At 44.2% G+C, this 25,640-nt stretch overlaps 1 protein-coding gene and 1 non-coding gene across 3 annotated transcripts; both read left to right on the forward strand.

Annotated features, from left to right (window-relative positions):
* The first annotated feature begins 1,605 nt into the window (after positions 1-1,605).
* Ash2l (ASH2 like, histone lysine methyltransferase complex subunit) lies at positions 1,606-25,249 on the forward strand. 2 transcript variants are annotated; one of them, XM_057752191.1, is made up of 17 exons: positions 1,606-1,794; positions 2,415-2,478; positions 2,598-2,743; positions 5,087-5,175; positions 5,765-5,859; positions 7,579-7,674; positions 9,122-9,217; positions 11,731-11,806; positions 12,552-12,569; positions 14,102-14,195; positions 15,379-15,596; positions 19,084-19,251; positions 19,482-19,675; positions 22,261-22,353; positions 23,365-23,463; positions 24,305-24,364; positions 24,475-25,249. In XM_057752191.1, exons 1-17 carry the CDS (start codon positions 1,619-1,621, stop codon positions 24,580-24,582), a joined length of 1,890 nt encoding a protein of 629 aa, XP_057608174.1. In that variant the 5' UTR covers positions 1,606-1,618; the 3' UTR covers positions 24,583-25,249. The 2 variants fall into 2 exon arrangements, with proteins under 2 accessions (XP_057608174.1, XP_057608175.1); XM_057752192.1 differs by lacking the exon at positions 12,552-12,569.
* Positions 7,040-7,171, forward strand: LOC130863282 (small nucleolar RNA SNORA76). Its single transcript, XR_009055711.1, has one exon. It is a non-coding gene; the product is annotated as a small nucleolar RNA SNORA76 (small nucleolar RNA).
* Positions 25,250-25,640: the final 391 nt, after the last annotated feature.

Consider the following 25,640-nt stretch of genomic DNA (forward strand, 5'->3'; position numbering starts at 1 on the left):
ATGTAGTCACCGGTAAGTTGTCCATGCTCTGAACCCAGTCCTTTTTGTTGATTGGGTTCCCTCAATCTGGGTCCTATTGGCACTTTGAGGGCTATTGGTGATTTACCCCCACGGCTTCTGCACGCCACACTACATTCCCAAGACATCTTTACGACTTTTAGAGAAAGTTTACTCCCCAAGAAGTATGACCTAGGATGGTTTGAACGAGACTTGTCCCCCATCATCTGGGGGGATCTGAACACTTGGTTTCCAGTTGGTGTGGTATTTGGGGAGGCTTAGGGGGGTAAGCTTTGCTGGAGGAAGTAAGTCACTGGGGGCGGGCTTTATGAGTAAAAAGTAAAGGTGCTTTCTAGAAGTTCCCTCTCTCTGTGCTTGGCGATTCTGGTAAGGAATGTGAGCTCTCTGTCACGTGTTCTAGTCGCTATGCCTGCTGCTTCCTGCCATTTCTCTCCTCTGCCATCATGAACTCTTAACCCTGTGAAGCCCTCAGGCCAAAATAGGAAACTCGCCTTCTTTTTTAAGTTACCTTTAGTCATGGCGTTTCCTCATGGCAACAGAAAAGTAACTCATCAATGATCTATCCCTATTTTTTTTTTTAAAGATCTATGTTCTATTGCAAATCATTTTTTTAAAAAAAAATAAATGTAGGGTCAGTGAAATGGCTCAGTGGGTAAAGACACTCGTTGCTAAGCCCGAGTCGGATGTATCCCTACAACCACACAACGGAAGAAAAGAATCTTTCCCGCAAGTTGTCTTATCACCTCTCCAGTGCGCCATGGCACAAACATGCCCGCGTAGGAGCGTGCACGTGCGCGCGCGCGGGCGGACACACACACACACACACACAGCGAGCGAGAGAGGAGGAGGGAGACTCTTACAGTCTATAGCCTAGAGTTTGGAGACCCTACGCTTCCTTCCACTTGCTCCAGGGTTTCAACTACCAGCTCCTATCCCTCGTTCTCCAGTTCTTAGTGTCTGCTCAATCTCTCTAAACTCAGTTCTCGGGTACCGACTCTACCCCGGGGCTTCATTTTCCTCCGGGAAGAAGCCTCGCGGCTCCAGGCGCGCACGGTCCTCCTAGCCTCCTCTGGCCAGATGTTCAGTCTCGCCTCTCCCCGTCTCCTACCCGGGCTCTGGAATCTCCTAAAGCCACCAGGGAGCAGGCTCGGAGTGGCGAGCCACCAGGAGTGCAGCAGCTTACAGCAGGCCTGAGCTAGCGAGGTGCTGTTTTTTTTTTTCTGGAAGTTTCTTAGGTCTTATGCACGTTCGCTCTGCACACAACGGCTCAAAGGCAACGCTCTCAAATCCCCATATACGCGGTGGTTTCCACTCTTAGCCACGAAAATGAGCAGGTTTTCTGTTTGTTTGTTTTTGTTTTTAAGAAATAATGTAAATCTTTGAGGAAAGCAAATGACAGAACTAGTGCGCGGCTTCCCTCAAACACTGGCTCTCAGCGTCGAGCTCCGCTTTTCTGGCTTTAAAGCGGGCGGGTTCCAAGTGCCTGATTCACAAGCAAGAAGTGGGACCAACAAAAGCCTTTACCACTTTAAGACTGCAGGGCCCAGCGGCAACTCACTGAACAGACGCTATTCTCGCGAGAGCCGCCGAAGGGGTAGCAATGGCGGCCACTGGGGCAGGTCCTGGACCTGGAGTGGGCTCCGGTCCTGGTCCTGGAGCAGCTGCAAGCGCCACCACGGCAGAGGAGGGAGAGACGGAGCCGGTGGCCGCCGCGGCTGGAGAGGGGCCGCCTGCTGCTCCGGGAGCGGAGCCCAGCTCCGGAGAGGCTGAGAGTGGGTAAGGCATCTGCAGCCCGCGAGAGCGCGAGACGGAGGGCCTGCCCCTCGCGCCATCCCGGGGCTCGCGCCGCTCCGGGGCTCGCGCCGCTCCGGTGCGGCCCTCCCGACCCAGGCTCTGCGGTCAACGGCTCGCCTGCTCTGTGCCCTCTGCAGCCCCGCAGACTGCTTGGCTCTGAACTGCGCCTCAGACCTCGTTTCCTTTAGCGCCCGTGTGAGCCAAGCAAATTTCCCTCGCTCCCGCCCTTGCAATCCTCCTGCCTCTCCTAATCCTAGTTCCTGAAATAGCGCAGGAAGGGCATCTCCCGTCGGTGCCGGTGTGGAAGGAGTCACAATCCTTCTGAAAGCCCTAGGAAACACAGATCCCTGTGACTCCCCCCCCCCCCCCCCCAGGACCATCTCTAAGCCATGTAGATGTCTGTAACGACCCATTAGGCTTCACGGTGTTTGTCTTGACTATATCCCTTCTAATGTTCGGATTGTTTTCCTGGGCATCCAGTCCAGGAGAGGCTTAGACTGGGAAGTCCATCCGTATTTGCTTCCACGGTTTTTTTTGTTTGTTGTTTGGTTTCGGAGTAGGTATTTCGAAGTTTGTTTATCTTGAAATCTCTTTCTTTATAGCGATGCAAACTTGGTTGATGTAAGTGGTCTGGAGACAGAATCTTCTAATGGGAAAGATACTCTAGTAAGTATCATCTTACACCTTTGAAAGGCAAACTAGATTTTGTTTTAAGATTTTTAATCTAATTTTAAAAAATGTAGTCAGCCAACCCGTTTGATTGTCTTCTTGCCCCGTGCCTCCAGGAAGGTGCTGGCGATACTTCAGAAGCAATGGATACCCAGGTGGGCTCTGTGGATGAAGAGAATGGCCGACAATTGGGAGAAGTGGAGTTGCAGTGTGGAATATGTACAAAATGGTTTACCGCTGACACCTTCGGAATAGACACATCGTGAGTACATTTCATGTTTTTTTTTAAAGATTTATTTATGTATACACTGCTCTTCTGCCTGCATGTATGGCAGCAGACCAGAAGAGGCCACCAGATCTCATTTTAGATGGTCGTGAGCCACCATGTGATTGCTGGAAAGTGAACTCAGGATCTCTGGAAGAGCACTGGTTCCTCTTCCAGAGGATGGGGTTTGATTCCCAGCATCCATGTGGCAGCTCACTGTGGTCAGGGAACTCCAGCTATGGGGGATCCCCTACCCTCTTCTGACTTGTTTGGTTTTGTTTGGTTTGGTTTTTCAAGACAGGGTTTCTCTGTGTTGCTTTGGAACCTGTCCTGGAACTCATTCTGTAGACCAGGCTGGCCTCTTAAACTCAGAGAACCACCTGCCTCTGCCTCCTGAGTGATGGGATTAAAGGTGTGCACCACTACTGCCCGGCCCCTCTTTTTTTTTGACTTTTGCAAGGCCCTGCATGCAAGTTATGCACAGACATAAAAGCAGGCAGAAAACAAAACAAAAACCCATAATTGCAAAATAATTTGAAGAGTTGGCATGGGAGACTTAGAGGGAGGGAAGAAAGGGAAATTATGTAATCATATTATGATCTCAAGAAATTGAAAGGCGTTTTTAAAAACACCAAAAGAAAAGAACTTTCTTTGTCATATTCAACAGTTGCTTCAGTTTGTAGATCGGTGGGTAGTATATTGTGCTCACCCTAACCCCTGTTCAGTGACCTGATGCTGACTGAAGAGTTATTGTCATTTAGTGTGTATTTAAGTATTGAGAGCAGCGCCCTATTAGGCATGCCCTTGCTTTTAAACTTAAAGTCATTGGGAAATAAGACTATATAACTACAAGAGATTATATAATTAGATTTCAGACAAACTTTTAATTTATATTTAATTTTATATTTTGGGTTTGATATTTACAGTGGTAAAGCCTGTTGTCACAAAAATTTAAAGGTATAGCATACAGTCCAGTAGTAATGTACTCGCCCACTGTGTGCAGAACCCTGGATGGATCACCATCGTCAGAAAAACATTTTTTTAATTTCTCAAGAACACTGAGCTAATCTTTGTGTGTGGCTTATAATCTACGTCTATATAAGTATCTTATACTCTGTCAGAAAAAAAAAAAAAACAACTTGTGCCTAAACACGTATTTAGTCAAAGCATCTATTCTGGAGAAATAAAATCACATTATGACTCAGACTGAGTCTCCTCTATGGAAGAGCTCAGTAGCTAGTAGGTGAGCATTTTTGACTCAGTGTGAGTAGCTTTTATGATGGCTCTCTAACTGGGTAGCCTTGGCTGGTCTGGAACACCCTTTGTAGAAATCTGGGGCTGGAGAGATAGCTCGATGGTTAAGCATTGTCTGCTCTTCCGGAAGACCTGGATTCAGTTCCCAGCACCCACGTGGCAGTTCACAACTGTCTGTAACTCCTGTTACCATCTCACCATCACACATACATGCAGCAAAACACCAGTGTATACAAAATAAAATAAACCGTTAAAAAAAATTGCAGAAATCATCCTGCCTTTGAATCAGTCCTTATGGTTAAATTTTGAGGCTAGGCTGGCTGGATTTTGAACATCAGGCTAGTCAGGGCAGTACCACAAGACCTTGAAAGGAAAAAAAAATGTATATTGAGTGGAGCTGGTGGTGCATACCTGTAATTCAGGTATGTAGGAAACTAAGGTAGTGGAGCTGGTGGTGCATACCTGTAATTCAGGTACTTAGGAAGCTAAGGTAGTGGAGCTGGTGGTGCATACCTGTAATTCAGGTACTTAGGAAACTAAGGTAGTGGAGCTGGTGGTGCATACCTGTAATTCAGGTATGTAGGAAACTAAGGTAGTGGAGCTGGTGGTGCATACCTGTAATTCAGGTACTTAGGAAGCTAAGGTAGTGGAGCTGGTGGTGCATACCTGTAATTCAGGTACTTAGGAAGCTAAGGTAGTGGAGCTGGCGGTGCATACCTGTAATTCAGGTACGTAGGAAGCTAAGGTAGGAGGATCACAAGTTCAGTCAGTACAGGCTGTAGCTAATTGTAAATCAGGACCCTGTCGCAGAAGAAGCCAGAGTGGGTTGGTGAGATAGCTCAGTGGGTAGACACTTCCCAGGCAAGCCTGGCCACCTGAGTTTGATCCCTGCAACCTTTATGAAGTTGGAAGGAGAGAACTGAGCCACAGGTTGGCCTCCCGCTCCCATGTGTGTATCTTGGCAAATGTGCCATACATGTATCATGTATGCACATAACAACAATGATAAACTTTTTAAAGGAAGAAAACATGCTTAGGAATATGTTCAGGAGTTCACTAATTTTGTATAATTTGGCTTATCCACAGATCATGTCTACCTTTTATGACCAACTACAGTTTCCATTGCAATGTGTGCCATCACAGTGGGAATACCTACTTTCTCCGGAAGCAAGCAAGTAAGAATAACTCTGGAGTATTTTTAAAAGATTGTCCCTTGGAAAACAAAAGGGATCTGGGTTAGCATACTTAGATTACCTTTGTTAAGAACTGGTTGGAATTAGCTTGGTATTTCGCTCTGAATAATTACAATTGCCCATTTCAAGCCAAATTATTACTTTTGGCTGTTCCCATTTTTATTTTGTAGACCACTGTCTTGGTTTCTCTATCTGGTAAGGGAAAAGGTTTCGGGGCGGGGGGGTCACAGTCCATCATGACTGAAGTCACAGCAGCAGACATTTGAGGGAGCTGACCACATTGACCTCATAATTAGAAACACAGAACAGCATGTTTCAGCTCTGCTTGCTTTTTCTACTATACAGTTCAGGATCCCCTGGCCAGGACATAGTACTGCCCATAGTGGGCAAGCCTTCTGAAGTCTCCAGAGTCAAGATAACCCCACAGGCAGCCTGATGTAGCTCATCCCTCAAGAGTCAAGTTGTGTCAAGTTGAAACTAACCATCATACCTACTGTGTTGAATATACTCTTATTGATAGAAATCAAGTTTTACAGATACATCTCTACATCTCCCCCCCTTTTTTTGATAGATTTAAAAGAAATGTGCCTTAGTGCTTTGGCGAACCTAACATGGCAGTCTCGAACCCAGGATGAACATCCAAAAACCATGTTCTCCAAAGATAAGGTAGAGTTAGAATTAATGTAATTGCAGTATGCTACAGAATCAAGTGAAACTTCTAGATTTCTTCTTTAACAAGTATAATAGTCTCCTCGGTTTTTATGAGTAAATCAGCTAGTAGCTACCTTGTTTATTCCATATATGGAAATAATAATTTACCAGTTTCCTAGTTGGTGTCATTTGGCTTAGATGTTGGTATTATAAATTCTTAAGTAAACTTGGTTGGCTTTTTGAAAGCAAGCAAGTCATCTATCCCATAATCAAGTCTGCTGTGAACCAGTCTCTATATAGCCTTGGCTGGCCTGGAACTCGGCGTCTTCAAACTCAGTCTCACTGCTTCCGCCTACCTGCTTCTTTCCCTAGCAGGAGCACAGAACTGGCTGCCTGGTTTCTGACTTCTTTCTTGTTCCTGCAGGGAAAAATTGCTAACTGGCTAGGTGAGGGCCATTATGGGCAGCAGACCAAAATCTGCAGGCGAAGATGGGAAGGATGAGAGCCACCAAGATACACTGCTGTGCTTGATTTTATCATTGTTGTAGAGTGGGTCTCGCGAGTGAAGAGTGCACTGTAAAACACATTGTATTACAGGACAGTGGATCACAGCTTGTGCTTACCTTGTCTTTATTGTTCTCTCTTGTGTTTGACTTAATCTCACATTTCTTTCATTTGACCCTAGAAGCAATAATACAAACTATTATTGTTCACCAGATTTCTGAAATTTGATTGTCTCACTTCTGACCAGGATAATTTTGTCACCTTGATAGCCCAAACCTTTGGCATGTCCCCATGAGCTTCTGAACTCCTTGTTTTCGGAATGACAGAGTAGTCTAAGCTTTCCCTACACTGTCCCCGTTTCCTTTTCTATTTGATGAATATTTAATTTTCATGCTATTGACTGTATGGTAGAGGGTTCTGCGAGATGGTCCAAAATGGTGCTGCCAGAGAATCAAGGTCAGACATGGATTTTGTCCTGTGAGCAACAGCTGGCAAGCTGGTCACTGCCAGAGTAAGTGGAGAGAAGTCTGACAGGCGAAATTTCGGACTTTCAAATTCGTGTAATGACTGTGATTATAAAGTAACAGACGAGTTAAGGGTATCTATAGTTTATGATTCTGAGTGGTCAGTAATTGTAAATAAGAGAAAAAATAGACCTCTACAAAGCAAGCTTAGAAGGTGCAGAACCCACGCGCTGCCTTTGAGCCCCCAGCACTCCTCCTTATGGCGTCAGGGGTTAAGCTGCAGCGCGATAGCAGTTGCTAGCACATAACTGGGGCTGCCTGCCCATCGCAGATGGTCCTTTTAACTGCTAGCTACAGGCCCCGGTGTGGGGGAAGAAGGTGCAGAACTCTGACTTAATTACAAAAAAGACACGGTTTGCACGGTGTCAGGAAGAAAAGGGCCTCAGGACAGAAGTCACCGTTCAGTTGACAACCAAGGGATGGGAGTATAACTTATCCTTAAGTGGACTGTCAGCCCTGAGTAGCTAAAAATCTGTATAGACTTATGTGAAATGCCCCAAATCTATATATTTGGTTGGTGGTTTGTTGTTTGACCTGAGATTCACAGCCACCTCCTGCCTAAGCCAAGTGCTGATGAGACTGAGCCATGAACTTAAAAGCTACAGGTGGATCTTTGTTTTGATTGTGATGATGGCTTTAAAAGGGGCTGTGTGTATAACTTTGAAAACAATTATAATTCTTAATGTATTTTATTTCTTACAAATAGGATATTATACCATTTATTGATAAATACTGGGAGTGTATGACAACTAGACAGCGGCCTGGGAAAATGACTTGGCCCAATAACATTGTCAAAACAATGGTAAGTACATTAAAAACTGCTAGAGGATTAGTTTCAAAAAGCCAGTATTATTTCTAACAGTTAAATTCTATTTAGTTTGAAATAATGTGATAGCTGAGAAAAATGCAAACTATTTGATATTAATCATTGAATGAGATACGGGTCATTAAATTTTGATTTTTTTTTGTACAAATTCAGTTAATAACATAATGCCTTATGTGAATATTAGTCCCCAAAACTGCTTTGATGTGCTGAAACCCTTAGCTACTGTTGCTGGTTTTGGGGTTTGGGGGTTTTGGGTTTTTTTTTTGTTTGTTTGTTTTTTGCTTGCTTGTTATTGGTTTTTGTTGTTGTTTTATATGTACTTTATATGTATGTGTGTGTGTACCATGTGTATCCAGTGCCCATGAAGGCTAGTAAAGGGCCATTGGGATCCCTTGGAATTAAAGTTACAGGTGGTTTTGAGCCAACTAATACTGACGGTGGAAAGTAAACCTGGGTCCTCTGGAAAAGCAGCAAGTGCTTTTAAGTGTTGAGCCGAGCCCTCTTTTGCAATTTGATTTTATACTAAACTTGAAGACCAATTTTTTTTTCAAATTTTCATTTTTGATTATATAAAGTCTTGCTCTGAACATAGAAGTAATGCGAGCACTTGGGGAGAGGTCAGTAGTAGGCCGCCAGCTCTCCTTATTCCGTGAGAGGATAGCAGAGGGTTCTGAAGCACGGCTCTTGTTTTTGTTTGTTTTTCTTATGCTAGGTCTCTTGTAGCCCAGGCCTCGAACTCAGCATGTAGACAAAGGTGACTGAACTTCCTGCTTCCCTCCGTCCAGAGTGCTAGTTACAGTTGTCTGCCTCCTCACCTCTGGCACTTTACCTCATGTTCATGCCAGGTCTTCGTGCATTCTAGGCAAGAACTCTCAACAGAACTACTTCCAGCAGCCTAATGTGGGCACTTGAAAAGTGCCTCTTCATCTGGGCGGTGGAGGCAGAGGCAGGCAGGTGGATATCTGTGAGTTCAAGGCCAGCCTGGTCTACAGAGCTGGCTCCAGGACAGCCAGGGCTGTTACACAGAGACACCTGTCTTACAAACCAACAAAAAACAGACAACAAAAAAAAGTGCCTCTTCCATTTGAGTTTTTATGGTCTTATAGTAATTTTTTTTTCTTTTTTTGGTTTGGTTGTTTTTTTGTTTTTGAGACAGGATTTCTCTTTGTAGTCTTGGGTGTCCTGAAACTCACTTTGTAGACCAAGGTGGCCTCAATTCACAGAGATCCTCCTGCCCCTGCCTCCTGAGGGCTGGGATTAGAGGTGTGAGCTGCCACTGCCTGGCACAGTTTTATAATAAGAGGAACCGCAGGGTTTTGGAGAGCACAATTAGGAACTGACATTTGGAGTTGATGACTGAACATCTTCTGTACTTCTAAAGGGGAAAAATGTTCATTATTACTAAGATGCTGTGTTGTTTTAGAGTAAGGAGAGAGACGTGTTCTTGGTAAAGGAGCACCCGGACCCAGGAAGCAAAGACCCAGAAGAAGATTATCCCAAATTTGGACTTTTGGATCAGGTACATTAATCATCCTTCCTTCATATTCATATTCTCATTCTCTCTCTCTCTCTCTCTCTCTCTCTCTCTCTCTCTCTCTCTCTCTCTCATTCTCTATGTTCATGAGGTATGTGCACTATGTGTAGTACCTGCAGAGGCCAGAAGAGGGAGTTGGAGCAGCGCCCCTGAAACTTGAGTTACAGACAGCTGTGAGCCGCCATGTGGGTATTGAGAACTGAACCTGGTCCACTGGGAGAGTAGCAAATGCCCTTAACCACTAAGCCATCTATCTCTTCGGCCTTGTGTTCTTTTTCTGTCAGAAGCCATGTAAGGTAGTGAAGCAGTTTTGTTCACAATGGGCTGGAGATGTGGCTAAGTTGATCGAGTGTTTGCCTAGCAGCACTATATGACCTGGGGTCATGATGTACTCATGGCAGTGCAGTAAAGAGGTACAAACAGAGAATCATGAGTTTGAGGCTGTGTCCAAAAAAGAAACAACAACAAACAAAAAACAAAGGAGGAGTGTTGTATGAGGAGAGCGGGTCTTTTGTTGTCCCAGCCACCCTGCTAGCTTACAGCCGAAATAATCACACAGAAATTGTCTGGCCCATTATCTCTAGCCTCTTATTGGCTAACTCTCACATCTTGATTTAACCCATTTCTATTAATCTGTATGTCACCACGAGGTTGTGGATTACCAGGAAAGATTCAGCATGTCTGACCTGGCAGCTCCATGGCGGCTCTCTCTTACTCTGCTTTCTTCCTTCCAGAATTTAGTTCTGTCTTCTCCGCCTACCTAAGTTCTGCCCTATTAGGCCAAGCAGTTTCTTTATTGATTAACCAATGAAAGCAACACATAAACAGAAGAGCCTCCTACACCAGAGGAGAGGCCGGGGAAATGACTCCATGCATACGTTTTTGTTGTGCAAGCCTGAGAGCCTGAGCTCATATCCCCAGTTCCCTAGCTCCCGCATAGAAGCCAGGAGCCCAGCACTGTGGGGCAGGGACAGGCAGACCTGGAGCTTCCTGGCCAGTCAGCCTAAATGGCAGGCTCCAGGTTCAGTGAGAGACAGTCTCAAAAAATAGGTAGAGCCAGTGAGATGATTAGGCCGGTAAAAACTGCTTGCTTATGCATGCCTGATGACCTGAGTTTGATCTCTGAGGCCCTGGTGGAAGGAGAGAGCCAGTTTGCAACGTTGTTCCTTTTTTCTTTTTGTTTTTAAAGACAGAGGTTATCCCTGTCTGTTCTAGAACTCGATGGGCTGGCCTCAAATTCACCAATCCTCCTGCCTCTGCCTCCCGTGTGCTGGAATTAAAGGTGTGTATCACCACAGCCTGGCCCTGCAGAGTTGACCTTTAACCTCTACATCTTCACTTGTTCTCACCCACATACAAAAAGGCTGACTGATAGAGGAAGACACTATTTCTGAGGAGACTATTTCTGGTATCTACAGAAGTGTGCTTGGTTATGTGCAAGCCCCTCCCTCACAACACACATATATGTGCACACATCATGCACACAAGATTGTTTGCATCTGTCAGACACACTGCTATTCTGTAACAAGATCTCACTGTAGCCCAGGTTAGCTAAAACCCATGACAGTTGTTACTGCCTCAGCCTCCCACTTGCTAGGGCCACATTGATTCTAGTTGTTCCTTAGTGTTAGGGCTTAGTTTTTATAAGTTTTTTCTTTTCTTTTTTTTTTTTAATTAAACATTTTTAAATACAATCTTATTTTACATAGTTATCCCCATTCCACTCCCTCCCTCCTCGGGTCTCACTCTTCCCTCCACCTCACCCGCTGTCCACTCCTCAGAAAGGGTAGAACTTCCATGGGGAGTCAGCAAAGTCTGACCGAGGCCCTCCCCCTGTATTCTGTTATCTGAAATATTGCTCCTATCAAAACATTCTTTGTGGTGGAGAAAATTTTGGAGAATATGTGTTGCTAGAACCTTTTGGGAAAAAGAAATTTCCTTTTTGTTTTTTTTTGTTGTTGCATGTCAAAGGACACATTGGCAACTAAAAAGGCTTTCAGATTTGCCTTAAAATGCTTGATTTGCTAACTTTTTCTGAGATGAGATCTGTCAGTGTGGCGTAGACTCAGAGATTCTGTCCTCAGCCGCCTCCTCCCAGCCACTGAGGCTGAAGCTGATTGCTGCCTGTGAAGATCTGAAGAGCTGGCCATCTCGGTGGCCACTGGAAATTCAGATTTCTGTCTCATAAATGGAAAGATACAGCTTTGTGGGCCAGAATTCCTGGAGAGCAGAGTGAGGGTACCTAAGCATGCTGGCCTGCTGGGCAGCTCTCCCTCCTCCACCTGCTTGCTTGGCTGATTGCATCCTGGAGTCATCCTGACCCTAGTTCTTGACCGCGGCACTCATGCTCCTTCATGAGTTCATGAAGTGTCCACCTGGGGACCTTTTTAATTTTCTGTGCTCTACTTTTGTCTGTTTCTTGTTTGCTTGTTTTTGAGTAATTATCAGATTAATTTGTTCATGTGGCCTTTTTTTTACTAGGATGTTTCTTCTTCTAGGATCTCAGTAACATTGGCCCTGCTTATGACAACCAAAAACAAAGCAGCGCTGTGTCTGCTAGTGGGAACCTAAATGGTATGTGCTTAAATATCCTGTCCAAAGATTTGTGAATTCTAACATCCTTGCCTAGAATTGGTGTTCTATAGGATGGCCCAGCCCTGAGTGATTGCTAAGATGCTTTTACGTTGAGATTCCAGCAGCTAGCAGACACTGGGATGACAGTGGGAGAGCGCTCTTGTCACTTGGCAGCAGTTTGGTGGCATTGGCAGTGCTGTTAGCTCATCAGTTAGACACATCAGTGGGATGTACTAGGACTCTAAGTCTGCGAGCATTAGTGATGTCCATCCACCCAGCCACACTTTCTGTGATGTTAGATCCCACATCTGTATCATAATAAACACTTTTGGGGAATTGATTTGCTCTCAACCCTTTTCCATAGCTCAGCTGTCACTTGGTAAGCTGCTTTTCTCCGTGAATTTCAGCATACTTCATATGATGGATTTCTGTCTGGATTACCTGCTATGGCATCTCCCCATAGTCCCTATAATTAATAGAGGAAATTCTCTTTGCTGCTAATCTAATGAGAACTGGCAGGCAGGGTGGGGGGGTTAGCGAGGAGGCAGTTTAGTGGCTATCCATCCCATACATGGCATCATTCATTAACTTGTCTGTTAGAATGGGAGCATTTTAAATACATAAATCTTGTCCAGTTAACATTCTAAGGTGTGTTGGAAATACAAGTATATTTATTATCTTACACCTTGCTTTCCCGTCGTAACTGTTGATGTTTGACAACACAGTGCCGCTTCTGTTCTTACAGGTGGAACCACTCTGGGAGGTGAATTCCTCTCTGTCTTCTTTCAGCCTCAGACTTAAGTATCATGTGGTTTGAAGTGCTTTTTGCTGAGCTTTCGTAGAAGCTAAATAATTTTAAAGCATTGTGAAAGTGGTGTGACGGCACTTACTATGGAGCTGTAGTTCCAGTTTAATGGTGGGAATAAAAGCTTGATGCTGTCATATTCTGCCTGACATAGCAGCCAGCAGTCCCCTTCGGTGTTGCTCACTCTGTTGAAGCAGCCCCTACATGGTAGTAGAGGGTTTGGCAGGTTTTTAATTGATAGTTATGTCATCACAACTGTTTAGCATTAAACCTTTTATGAGCTGAGTGGATAACAGCCAGGTTCATAAAAGGGCATTCTGCATTAATCTGGTACTGTGTGTGCAGAATATGACCTGCCCTTCGTGTCTTTATTCTTTTTATTGCAGCAGAAATGCTGATAATTTTCAAGCTTGTCCCAAATTTACATATAGTACTCTATGCAGTTGTTTACATAAAGGTGTTTTCCTGCAGTTAAGGGACATTTTCTGGAAAGAGAAAAACAAACTGAGAAATGGACAAAAATTATAACAAAACACATAAGGTAATATAATATTGCTTGTGACCTGACTATATAGTAAGTTCTAATATAAAATATATAAATTGTTGTATTTGCCCTTAATTCTACAAACCAGGTTCATGTAACATACTGAATTCATTGGCACAGTCTTAAGTGTATTGATGTGGAACCAAAAACTGCTTACTAAATTTAAAGCCTCCGTTCTTGAATCATATAACTATGATGAATTTTCAAACACTGGAGAGAAACACCTTTTTATATTTCTGTTTATGTTTTTTGTTTGGTGTACTTTTGTCTTGTATATTCAAGCGCTTTAAGTAGATAATGCCTTTATATGTTTATGAAATATATTACGCAGTGCAAGCAAGTGGACATTGACCTATGATAAGGACATTTACATCAATGTTTGTATTAAGTGGTCAACACGATCCATGCAATTGTTTTCATTCTTTTTTAGCTGTGGGTGCTTGGAATCTGAATACAAATGCATTTGTGTTACAACCCCATGAAGTGCTGTTGCTTACAGTTCATTAAGAAAGGGCTAGAAAGATGACTTGGTCAATAAAGGTACTTGCTACATAAGCCTGGTGACTTTAGTTCAGTCCCTGGAGCCCATGTAAAGTTCAGATGCAACTCTACAAAGTTATCCTCTGACCTCCACATACATACCTTAATTAATTGATTGGTTATTTAATTTTTTTTTTTTAAAGGAAAGGAAGGTTGAAGATGTAACACAGATATTAGGTATTCTAGATTCGTGTGACCTTTATTGTCAGAACTGGGCCAGGACATTGGCTGTGAGATACAGCTGATACTTTTAGAACCAGGCTAAAAATCCAGTATACAGCAAGGAAAAAAAAACCCTCTGTGATGTTACACAAATGCACTTTGGGGGATGGTAGTCGCCATGGACTTGGAGTGCCTTTGTGCCTGCAATGTGGCTCTGTGAAAATGATCTGTCTTCTCTTCAAAGGGGGAATCGCAGCAGGAAGCAGTGGGAAAGGAAGGGGAGCCAAGCGTAAACAGCAAGACGGAGGGACAACAGGGACGACCAAGAAGGCCCGAAGGTGGGATCACCCCCACCCCACTTACCCTCGCCCTGTTTATGTGCTGTAGGCAAAATCCACTGAAAGGGAAAGAGCTGTGTTCTTAAGGCTAAGAATATGGGGGTTTGTTCATTTGTGGTGAGTTCTGAACCCCTGATAAGACAATAACTTCAAATGATGTCTTTTTTTTTTTAATTTATTTATTTTATGCACATTGGTGTTTTTGCCGTCATATATGTCTGTGTGAGGGTGTTGGACCCCAAGGTCTTGTCTTTTATGAACCCATTACTATAAAATAGGTGCTTGCACTGCACTGGGAATACAGGTCAGTATTAGAGGACCTGCCTGACATGTGGGAGGGCCCAGGTTGAATTCCCAGCATTGAAACAACAAAAGGCCCAATAATAGTGTCTTCTGTTCTGGGGAATAAAGTCCCTTAAGAGATCCTGGGATGGCTAGATAGGTTGGAGAATAAAGCTTACTCACTGTTAGTGCCTCAGCTTCCTTCCTCTCCTTTCCATGTCTCTTCCTGTCCAAAGCTGAGACGATGAAATCCAGGTCACTTCTGATTTAGACTGGCGAGTCTTCTGTCTCCAGGCTTCTGTCTCTTGATTTATATGCCGAATGAACTACGGGGGCTGGAGATGCACATAGCTCAGTTTATATACCAAATGAACTACGGGGGCTGGAGATGCACATAGCTCAGTTTATATGCCAAATGAACTACGGGGCTGGAGATGCACATAGCTCAGTTGGTAGAGTTCTTCCTAACACATACAAAGGCCTGGGTTTGACCCCAGAATTGGATAAAGCAGGCTGTAAAATGACAGCACATGTGTAGAGTTAGGTGTCAGTCCCCTACAAGCTACAAGTAATTTAAGGAAATCTTGACCAGGTGTTTGGTGATTTGATTGAGTTAAATAAAGCATTTGTTGTAAAGTTGAATGCTTTCCACCAGAAGCAACAAATCGGAGACCTTTGTCTTCATTTGAGACAGTGTTTCTCTGTTTTGCCGCAGCTGTCATGGAACTGGCTCTGTAGACCAGGCTGGCCTTGAATTTAGAGATGACCTGCCTCTGCCTCCCAAGTGCGGAGAAAAAGGTGAGCGCCACACCACCTGGTTTAGAGGCCTCTTACAGGCTAGAGCACAGGTGAACTAGAGAGAACTTAGTTTCCTTCAATGAGTTTTTCTTTTTCTTTTCAGTGACCCTTTGTTTTCTGCTCAGCGTCTCCCCCCTCATGGCTACCCCTTGGAACACCCGTTTAACAAAGATGGCTATCGGTATATTCTAGCTGAGCCTGATCCTCATGCCCCTGACCCAGAGAAGCTGGAACTTGACTGCTGGGCAGGAAAACCTATTCCTGGAGACCTCTACAGAGCTTGCTTATATGAACGGGTTTTGTTAGCACTACATGATCGAGGTATGTATGGAAAACTGTGCTGGCTAGTTTTTTTGTTATTTGGGAAGAGGGAACCCTAACTGAGAAAATGCCTCCATCAGGTTGGCCTGTGGGCAATCAGTAGGGCACCTTCTTGATTGATAATTGGTATGGGAAGGCTCAGCCCACTATAGTGACGCTACCCCTGGCAGGAGGTTCTTGCCTGCATAAAAGAAAATCTGGTGGGCGGTGGTGGCACACAACTTTACTCCTGGCACTTGGGAGGCAGATCAGGTGGATCTCTGAATTTGAGGATAGCCAGGGCTACAGAGAGAAAACCCTGTCTTGGGGGGAAAAGGAAAGAAAAAAAAAGGAAAGAAAGAAACCGACCTGAACAAGCTGTGGGAAGCATGCCAGTAAAACACCGTTCCTTTGTTTCTGGTTCTGTTTGTGCGTTGACTCCCTCAGTGAGGGCAGTGTTGGATGGAATAAACTGTCCTCTCCCAAGTTGTTTTGGTTATGATGTTATCCCAGCAATAGAGATCTAATTAAGATGGAAGCCAGTGCAGGGCTGTGAGGCGTTGCTCTGATAGGCCTGTTTGCTCTGGGGAAGAGTGTGGAGATATTTAGAGCCTGGACTGGAAAAGCCACTAGATGCAAACTGAATGGGCTGTTCTGTGGTAGCGTTGCTGAACGCAATGCAGACAGTGGAGGCTGGCGTGGGAAGCTGCATGAGCTCAGAGAGTCCCTCAGAAACTGGATGTTTGATATTTGTATTAAGAATCTGTGCTTTCTAGTCAGCTGAGGCAGAAGAATCAACTGTGACTAAGAGGACACCAGACGCACTGAGGTAAAATCTTCTAGGAAGTGTTTCCTCAGGGCCAGCACACAGAACTTTGGTCCAGAGTAGGCCAAGACTGCATCTCAAGCTTGTAGTGGGCTGTGGGCAGGCCTGTTTTTCGTCCCACCTGGCTCCCGCATGGTTAGCTTTACACCTGAAATAACATACAAACTGTATTCATATAAACATTGCCTGGCCCATTATATCTAGCCTCTTCTTGGCTAACTCTCATATCTTGCTTAACCCATTTCTAATAATCTGTGTAGCACCACGAAGTGGTGTCTTACCGGAAAAGATTCAGCATGTCTGACATGGTGGCTGGCTCCATCACGTCTGACCAACTCTGCTTCTTTCTCCCAGCATTCTGTTCTGTTTACTCCACCTGCCTAATTTTCTGTCCTATCAAAGAGCCGAGGCAGTTTCTTTATTAACCAGTGAAAGTAACACATCACAGAAGACTCTCCCACATCACAAGCTGGCAGCCTAACCTAGTAATGTGGAAGCCTCTTGCGCATCTTACATGGAGACAGGCCGAGAGAGGCCTTTGATGAAGGTTCCATTCAGTTACAGTGGAAACCTTGAGATGGGATTGGAGGGGTCCTAGAAGTGCCATGTGGTAAGGTTGGAGTCCCTACAGAGAGGCCAGAAGAGGCTACTGGTGAAGGTGCAGCTCAGTTGTAGTAGTGACTACAACTCCAGGTTTGGAGGTGCCAGGACCATGGGGTGACTGCCAAGGACTGCATAGGTGTGGAGTGAAGCCTGTCTGACCCTAAGAGACATGGGACATACTGCAAGTGGCAGAGCCACAGAAGAGCAACTGCCAAACCCTTGGTATTTATCACAGCAATAGAAATTTAAATAGGTCAGCCAAAACTCCTTTATAATAACCTGTTCTCAAGAGCTCATGAGGCTTGTCAGAGAAGGATTCGGCTACTATGAGAATCACTAGATTGTAGTATTTGAGTGCAGCTGCTTGACTTTAGTGTATATTCAGGTCACTGTTAGCTTTGATGGCTGGTTTTTTTTCCCCTAGTTTCCTCAGTGTGATATTCAGCTAGGTTGGTTTGCTGGTGTGGCTTCCCGTTTTGCGTCTTCCTGTATCTAATGGGGGTGTGTATGTGTAGCTGTGTGTGCCATGGGCTACATGTGTAGGTCAGGGAAAACTCTGGAGTCAGTTCTCCTATGTTTAGGTCGATTCAGCAGGTTTGCGCAGCAAGTACCTTTACCCATTGGCCTAATTACTATGATATCGGGTAAGACTTTGTACTTAACTGGGTGTTGGTGGCATACGCCTTTAATCCCAGTACTTGGGAGATAGAAGCAGGCGGATCTCTGTGAGTTTGAGGCCAGCCTGGTCTACAAGAGGAGGACAGGGGTGGTGGCGCACACCTTTAATCCCAGCACTTGGGAGGCAGAGGCAGGTGGATCTCTGTGAGTTTGAAGCCAGCTTGGTCTACAAGAGCTAGTTCCAGGACAGGTTCCAAAGCTACAGAGAAACCCTGTCTTGATAAACAAAACAACAACAACAACAAAATTTGTACTTAATGTCTTCATGGCTATACCCATTCTTATTCCCTTCGTTTTCTCACCCATCCCCTTGTTTCTAGTTTCTCTGTTTCTTTTCCCATTTAGTTGTCTTTTGGGAGGCGGGCAGAGCCTCACTGCATAAGTACTTCCCTACTTAGCTTCCCGAGTGCTGAGACTACAGACATGATTCGTCATGCCTGGCTGCTGGTATTTCTTCTTCACAGATAAATGTATTCTCCTATCTCTTTCATGCACAAAGTACAGAGCCCTATAAGCTTTTGCATTTTGTTGTGTGCACTGGTGCAGTCAGTCACCTCTTACCAGTTCAAAAACTAGTTCTCTCGCTCTCTCACTCTTGCTTTGGGAAACAGGGCTTTTCTGTATAGCTTTGGCTGACCTAGAACTCACTATGTAGACCAGGCTTGCCTTGAATTCAGAGATTCACCTGCCTCTGCTTCCCAAGTGCTGGGATTAAAGGCATGGGCCAACACCTCCTGGCTATAATTTTTAATTTGGGTGTGTAGGTGTATCTTTGAGTGTATACACTCTCACATAAGTGTGCAGGTGCTCACAGAGGCCAGAAGATGGCATTGCATCCCCTAGAACTGGAGTTATAGGCAGTTGTGAGCTGCCTGACATGGGTGTAGGGAATCAAACTCAGTTCCTTTGGAAGATGCTCTTGATTACTGAGTCGTTTTCTGGAGTGGTACTGCAGAATAATACCTAAAGCAAGTGTTTTGAGAGGGCAGAGAGTTTACTGTGATCTTGTCCGGCCCTAGTCTCTGAAGTTGGTTGGTCACTTTAGCTTTGATTGGTTGCTGACCATGTGCCTTCAACATTGTCAAAATGTGTTACTTTGGTTGGGCATGGTGGCACATACACATAATTCCAGCCCTCTGAAGGCTGAGTCAGGAGTATTGCCACAATCTAAGGCCACATAATGCATACCAGGCCCTCCCAGAGTTGTGTTGCAAACAAAGTGAAGTGTCACTAAGTCCCTCCCATACTCAAGTGGAGCAGAATGAGCTCTGTCTCATGAAAGAATTTGTGATACCTTTCAGGAAAAACACCTGATGAACAAGTAAGTAAATCTTTAAGAGGTGTGTGTGCTAAGATCCTGAGCCCCTCAGATAACGCCTTGCCTTTGGTCTTTCGCTGTAGCTCCCCAGTTAAAGATCTCTGATGACCGGCTCACTGTGGTTGGAGAGAAGGGCTACTCCATGGTACGGGCCTCTCATGGGGTACGAAAAGGTGCCTGGTACTTTGAAATCACTGTGGATGAGATGCCACCAGATACTGCTGCCAGGCTGGGCTGGTCCCAGCCCTTGGGTAAGCAGAGGGCACTGTGTGGGCCTTACAGCAGGGGTAATCTGGCTCATTGTTTACCAGATTGTGGTCTTAAAGTTAAATTCCTGAGGGAGTAGCCAGTTTGGTATTCCCATAATTCTGTAGAGAGTTTGTGAGCACTTTACAGAGTTGACCAGAAAGATATGCGGTGGGAAGCAGAATGAGCCTTAACTGCAGCCTTCTGATCTCCACATGTCTTTTCATTGGGACAGGTAACCTTCAAGCTCCCTTAGGGTATGATAAATTTAGCTATTCTTGGAGGAGCAAAAAGGGAACCAAGTTCCACCAGTCGATTGGCAAACACTACTCGTCTGGCTATGGACAAGGAGATGTCCTAGGATTTTATATCAATCTTCCCGAAGATACAGAGACAGCCAAGTCACTGCCGGATACTTACAAAGATAAGGTGAGATTGTCCTCCTTCATCAGCTTTCTGGCTTTGACTACCTGTGGCAGTCAGCCCCTGTAGCTGTTGCTTATGTTCTTTTGTGATGGTTCCCCATGGTGTGTGTGTTTCCCATATCTTTTCAGACATAGCAATAAAATGGAAAGAATTAAGGCTTTAGTCCCTGAGTAGTCCATCTAAATTCTACCATTAACATGTTATCAATTTGTTCTTTTCTATTATGTACTACTGGGAAATTGGTGGACATCATTGCAATTCCCCCAATAGGTACTTCGGGAAATGTATCATTAGTCATTGTTCAACTTTGGATTTACATATACATATACATACACACACACATATATAATATTCAAATTTTAAGTCTTTTTTTTTCCCCAGGTACAAAATTTTTATTATTTATTTATTTATTTTTTTAAGTATTTTAATGTTTAAAAGTCAAGCCCAGGAATGGGAGAGGTGGCTCAGGTTAAGAGCGCTGTCTGCTTTTCTGGGGGACTTGAGTTCAGTTCCCAGCAACTACATGGTGGCTCACAACCATCTATAAGTGGATCTGATGCCCTCTTCTGGTGTAAAGGTGTACGTGCAGATTTTGTGTGTGTGTGTGTGTGTGTGTGTGTGTGTAATTACATATAATTGTACATACACACACATAAAAAAAAATCTTTAAAAAGTTTTAAAAATAAACAAGTTTGGCCCAGGGCCTTCTACATGTCTGGCCAGCACCTTACCACCGAGCCACATCTTTTTTGTTTGTTTGTTTGGTTGGTTGGTTGGTTTAATTTTTCAAAACAGGGTTTCTCTTGAGTGTAATAGTCGTAGCTGTCCTGGAACTCACTCTTGTAGACTCTTGTATGTTGTTTGCCTGTATGTATATGCACTATGTGGGTACCTAGGCTGGACTTGCACTTTATTAGGAGTTACCTGGTAGGTACCGGGTCCTCTGAAAAAGCAGCCAGTGCTCTACTCCGTATTGGGTTTTGTTTGTTAAGATTTATTTGTTTGTTTGTTTGGTTTTTGGTTTTTAGAGACAGGGATTCTCTGTAGCTTTGGAGCCTGTCCTGAAACTCCCTTTGTAGACCAGGCTGGCCTTGAACTCACAGAGACACGCCTGCCCCTGCCCCCGAGTGCTGGGATTAAAGGCGTGCGCCACCACCGCCCGGCTGATTTATTTATTTTTATTGTTATGATTTAAAGATTTACTTATATGTGTATATGGGTGTTTTGTCTGCATGTAAATCTTCACACCAAAAGAGGGCATCAGATCCCATGTAGGTGCTGGGAATAGAACTCAGGAGCTCTGAAGAGCAACCATCCAATGCTTTTAAGCACTAAGCCATCTCTCCAGCGCTAGCCCTCTGTTCAGTTTTAATGGTGTCTTTTGTGTACCGCCCACAACGGTCAGGTTTGTCAGTGTGGTTTAACTAGAGTTGGGGTCACAGGTGGGAACCAAACGCAGGTCTTCTGCAAGAACAGTGTCTGCTCCTGACCACAGAGCCATCTCTCCAGCCCTAATGGATCCTCTCATGAACCGAAGTGCTAGTGTTTATGAAGTCTGGTTTTGTTGTTGTTGTTCTTGTTGTTTTTTATTTATTTTTTTTTTATTTTTCTTCTGTGTTTGCTTCTGTGACTTAAATGTTGGTGTACCCACAAGTCATGAGAATATCCTTCCATGTTTAACTTTGATCTTGCATTAGGTCACTGATGACTTTCTTTGAATTAATCTTTGTATACAGCATGGAGGGTGAACATGTATTTCTTCCTTAGGAATATCAGAATATTCCAACATGATCTGTTTAACTTCTTGCATCTCCCCTGGAATTCTTTGGTGTGTTTAGTGAAAAATCAACCATACAACTACTCCAGTGATCCCAAAAATGTTGTCATGAAACGTTTCCCCATGATTTTTCAATTAATTCACTTTCTTTTATAGGTACTTTGTGTTTTTTTTTTAAGTGTGTATGTATAATTCACTTACTAAGGTCTTTTTTGGGAAATGCATAACAAACATGGCCCACTAGTCTCTTTAAAAAATTACTTTAAAAACCTTGTCTCAAAAAACCAGAAAATAAGTACTTAAGAGCGAAGTGGTGGCGCACAGACGTTAAATCCCAGCACTTGGGAGGCAGAGGCAGAGGCAGGTGGACCTCTTTGAATTTAAGGCCAGCCTGGTCTACATAGTGAGTTCTGGTTCCAGCACAGCCAGGGCTACATAGTGAGACCCTGTCTTAAAAAAACTTAGTGCTAGGGGCTGGAGAGATGGCTCAGCGGTTAAAAAGCATTGCCTGCTCTTCCAAAGGTCCTGAGTTCAATTCCCGGCAACCATATGGTAGCTCACAACCATCTGTAATGAGGTCTGGTGCCCTCTTCTGGCCTGCAGCCATACAGGCAGACAGAACACTGTATACATAATGAGTAAATAAATATTTAAAAAAAAAAACTTAGTGCTTAGGAACTGAAAAATTCACAAAACTCAGTGAAAAAGACTGACATGGCATTGTCTGTGTGAGTCTGTCTTTGTTTTCTCTGTAATGACGCAGCTGACTCTTGAATATGACGTTTTCTTTTTTTCTTACTGGATTTTCAAGGCTTTGATAAAGTTCAAGAGTTATTTGTATTTTGAAGAAAAAGACTTTGTGGACAAAGCAGAAAAGAGCCTGAAACAGACTCCCCATAGTGAGGTGAGTCACAGTCATAAATATGTCAGAGTAATAATGCTTTGAAGATCTGGACTCCTTGAGGATAAAAGGCAGAGGTGGTGGCGCACAGGCAGAGGCTTGCCAGCCTGGTCTACCAGAGCGAGTTCCAGGATTGTCTTGAGTGAAGCAGCTGAGGCCCCCAGGTACTGAGGGATGGTATTCAACATAGCTGCCTGCAGCTGAGAACTTCCTCTACCTGTCGCTTGTGCTCCCTGTGTCCCTGTGTTGCATTAGAGTGTTCTTTCTGGGACGATGGCTACAAGGACAGTGACCTGATAAGGAGCCATGCAGGGGATTAAAGAAGCCTGAGCTAGACATTCTCCTAGGAGATGCCCAGTACAGAGGGAGACCAGAACTAGGGGAGACTGACCGCTGTCACTCAGATACCAGGGCCTGGTGGCTCACTCGTGCTCTAGAGCTCTGCCTGCCTTCCCTCCCAGGCACATCCCCAGGGCCAAACAAGAAAAGAGGAGTGGGAGTGAGGAGAAATTATATCAGTTTAAAGCTGAAATAAGCAAGAAAAAGTTCTTGCCATAAAATAAAGTCTTTATGATACGTGTTACAAACACGGTGCAGTGAAAGCCGAGTGTGTTGGCACATGCCTGTAAGCAAGGTGCTTATGAGGTGTGAAGCAAGAGTGTGGGGCACCCTCAGCTGCAGAGTGAGCTGGAGGCCAGCCTAGACTACATGGGACTGTCTCGGTCCCTCCTCCAAATATAATGTGCATGGAATAACTATTGAACTGTTCGGTATCTGAAGCATGGAAATTTAAAAACAAATGAGCTTAAAGTCAACAGAAACATTATTATTAATTTTACTTGAAAAGCCTAGCATATAAATTTAAGATGCTATATAAAATGTATGTTATTAAAAGGAGTAACATTATTGTCATTTGATCTGGTAACAGTATTCAGTGTTTCATAACTGAGGTTTTTTTTCATATTTTGTTCTTTTTTTAAAAAATCTGAAGTAAAACCTTGATCTTTGTTTCAGATAATATTTTATAAAAATGGTGTCAATCAGGGTGTGGCTTACAGAGATATTTTTGAGGGAGTTTACTTTCCGGCCATTTCACTGTACAAGAGCTGCACGGTATGTACCCTGTGTTTGGTGTGTGGAGGGGTTGTGATGAAAGAGCCGTTGATTGGAGAGGAGAGTGACTTGTAGAAAGAAATCTGAAAGCCTCTGGGAGGCTGGAAATGCACACATTCTGGATGGCTCAAGTATTTGCAGATGTCATTGTTTTAACGCAAAACATACAAAGCACATGCATTCGGGCGCCATTGGCGTCATGGTTGATTATGTAATGTGTTTACTACCATCAATAACTATAGAAAATATATATAGTCAGGCATGGTGGTGCATACCTTTAATCCCAGCATTTGGGGAGTAAAGGCAGGCTGAATTCTCTGAGTTCAAAGCCAACCTGGTCTACACAATGAATTCCAGGACAGCCAGAGCTATGCAGTGAGACCCTGTCTCAAAAAAAATCCTGCATGAAGGGATTATCGTTGCTGCTTGTTTTAAAAGGAAAAATTGGTACATGGAGATTTCCATGTATTAGTGTTGCTACCTCCCATGAACAAAGTAAGATAGGGAATCTCTTGACTCCAGACAGAAATGAGTGAGAAATCTATTTCTACCTAGTGCTTGATAGCCATAAGGGTTTGATCACTTTTAGCAATGTTAATATATATCTTGTTTGTTCCAATCTTAGTGACATTGTTTTTACTTTGAAACAGGGCCTGCTGTGTAGTTCAGCGTAGATTCTAACCCAGGATCCTCCTGTTTCAGCCTCTAGTGCTGGGATTACAGGCATGCACCACAGTTCCTAGTTCTTGTAGTTTTCCTTTAAATATCCCCTGCCAAATAAACTTCTTTTTTTTCTTTTTTCATTTTTTTTCCCGTGTCTGCATGAATTGAACTTACCCAGGTTTCCATTAACTTTGGGCCATCCTTCAAATATCCTCCAAAAGATCTCACTTATCACCCTGTGAGTACCATTAGAATGTCTGCATGCATCCTCGATGATTTATTTCTTGCTGTGGCTTTTGTAATCACTCATTTTCCTGTTTGCTTGTTTGTTTTCTATTCCTCCTGCAGATGAGTGACATGGGCTGGGGCGCGGTGGTGGAACACACACTGGCTGATGTTTTGTATCATGTGGAAACAGAAGTGGATGGAAGGCGCAGTCCACCCTGGGAGCCCTAACCAATCCTTGCTTCAGACAGTTTTCTGTGGAATAATATCCATTTTTGCTTTTGTTTATGAAGTGTTGTGTTGTCCCAAAGATGCTGCCACACACTTTGTTGAGGTAAAAGGCTGGCTGGGTGGGACTGCAACAGATTCCCCGCCCTCAGCCTTCCCTCCCCACTTCAGCTACCGCTCTTACTCTGTGAGTGCCATACATAAGTCAACAACCGCTGATTCGGAAGCGCCCACAGATTGCCTGTGAAGCTGGTGCTGTGCCACACGCCTGCCAGCAGGATTTGTTACCTTCTGTATTCTCTTTTTTTTTTTTGAGACAGGGTTTCTCTGTGGTTTTGGAGCCTGTCCTAGAACTAGCACTTGTAGACCAGGCTGGTCTTGAACTCACAGAGATCTGCCTGCCTCTGCCTCCCAAGTGCTGGGATTAAAGGCGTGCGCCACCACCGCCCGGCTCTGAGTCTCTAAAAGTGAGCAATCATGCCCATGCACTATTGTGTTTATAGATGTTCTGAGAGTGGCAGTACATTCAAAGCCGTCTAAAAGCTATCTTTTCTAGTGTGGGGCTTGGGGAGCTGTGAAGCCTAGTGCGTCTCTATGAACTGTAATTGTGAAAGGAGTTTGCCTGCAGGTTTAACAGTTAGATCTTTCCTCCAATAAAACTTGTTTGCAAGCTTGCGTGGCACTTGGCTTCGCTTGAGGTTGAGTTCCTCTTATGACAGTGTGAGAATGGGGTAGCACTGGAAGAATGGGACAGACTTCGGCTTAGGCTTCAACCCCTCTTCCTCTGTGAGCAACCAGGCGTTTCTGCTGTCCTGTGGAAACTGGGATCTCAAAGAGAGCAAGAGTGTAAATGGCCTCCTAGCTCTTCTGTTTGAACCTGGTGTTGGTGTGTGCAGGGGTTCTCTTGCCTGCCTGCCTGCCTTTTAAAGGCCAGCCAATGGTTAAGATACAAGAATGCAAATGAGCCTTCCTTTAGGAGGACCCCCTAATGGCCTCCCTTTTTAACTTATGTATCTGTATTTAAAAAGCAAACCCCTAGAATGACCTAAGACTGCCCTGTG

Source organism: Chionomys nivalis, chromosome 20 (assembly GCF_950005125.1).
Source record: "Chionomys nivalis chromosome 20, mChiNiv1.1, whole genome shotgun sequence".
Taxonomy (NCBI): Eukaryota; Metazoa; Chordata; class Mammalia; order Rodentia; family Cricetidae; genus Chionomys; species Chionomys nivalis.

What these genes read in the sequence shown, in the direction of transcription:
- Ash2l (XM_057752191.1), top strand. Translation starts at nt 1,619, where the DNA reads ATGGCGGCCACTGGGGCAGGTCCTGGACCTGGAGTGGGCTCCGGTCCT. An exon ending in AATTTGGACTTTTGGATCAG is followed by an intron (nt 9,218 to 11,730) that starts GTACATTAATCA and finishes TTCTTCTTCTAG; the next exon opens with GATCTCAGTAACATTGGCCC. An exon ending in GGGCTGGTCCCAGCCCTTGG is followed by an intron (nt 19,252 to 19,481) that starts GTAAGCAGAGGG and finishes TCATTGGGACAG; the next exon opens with GTAACCTTCAAGCTCCCTTA.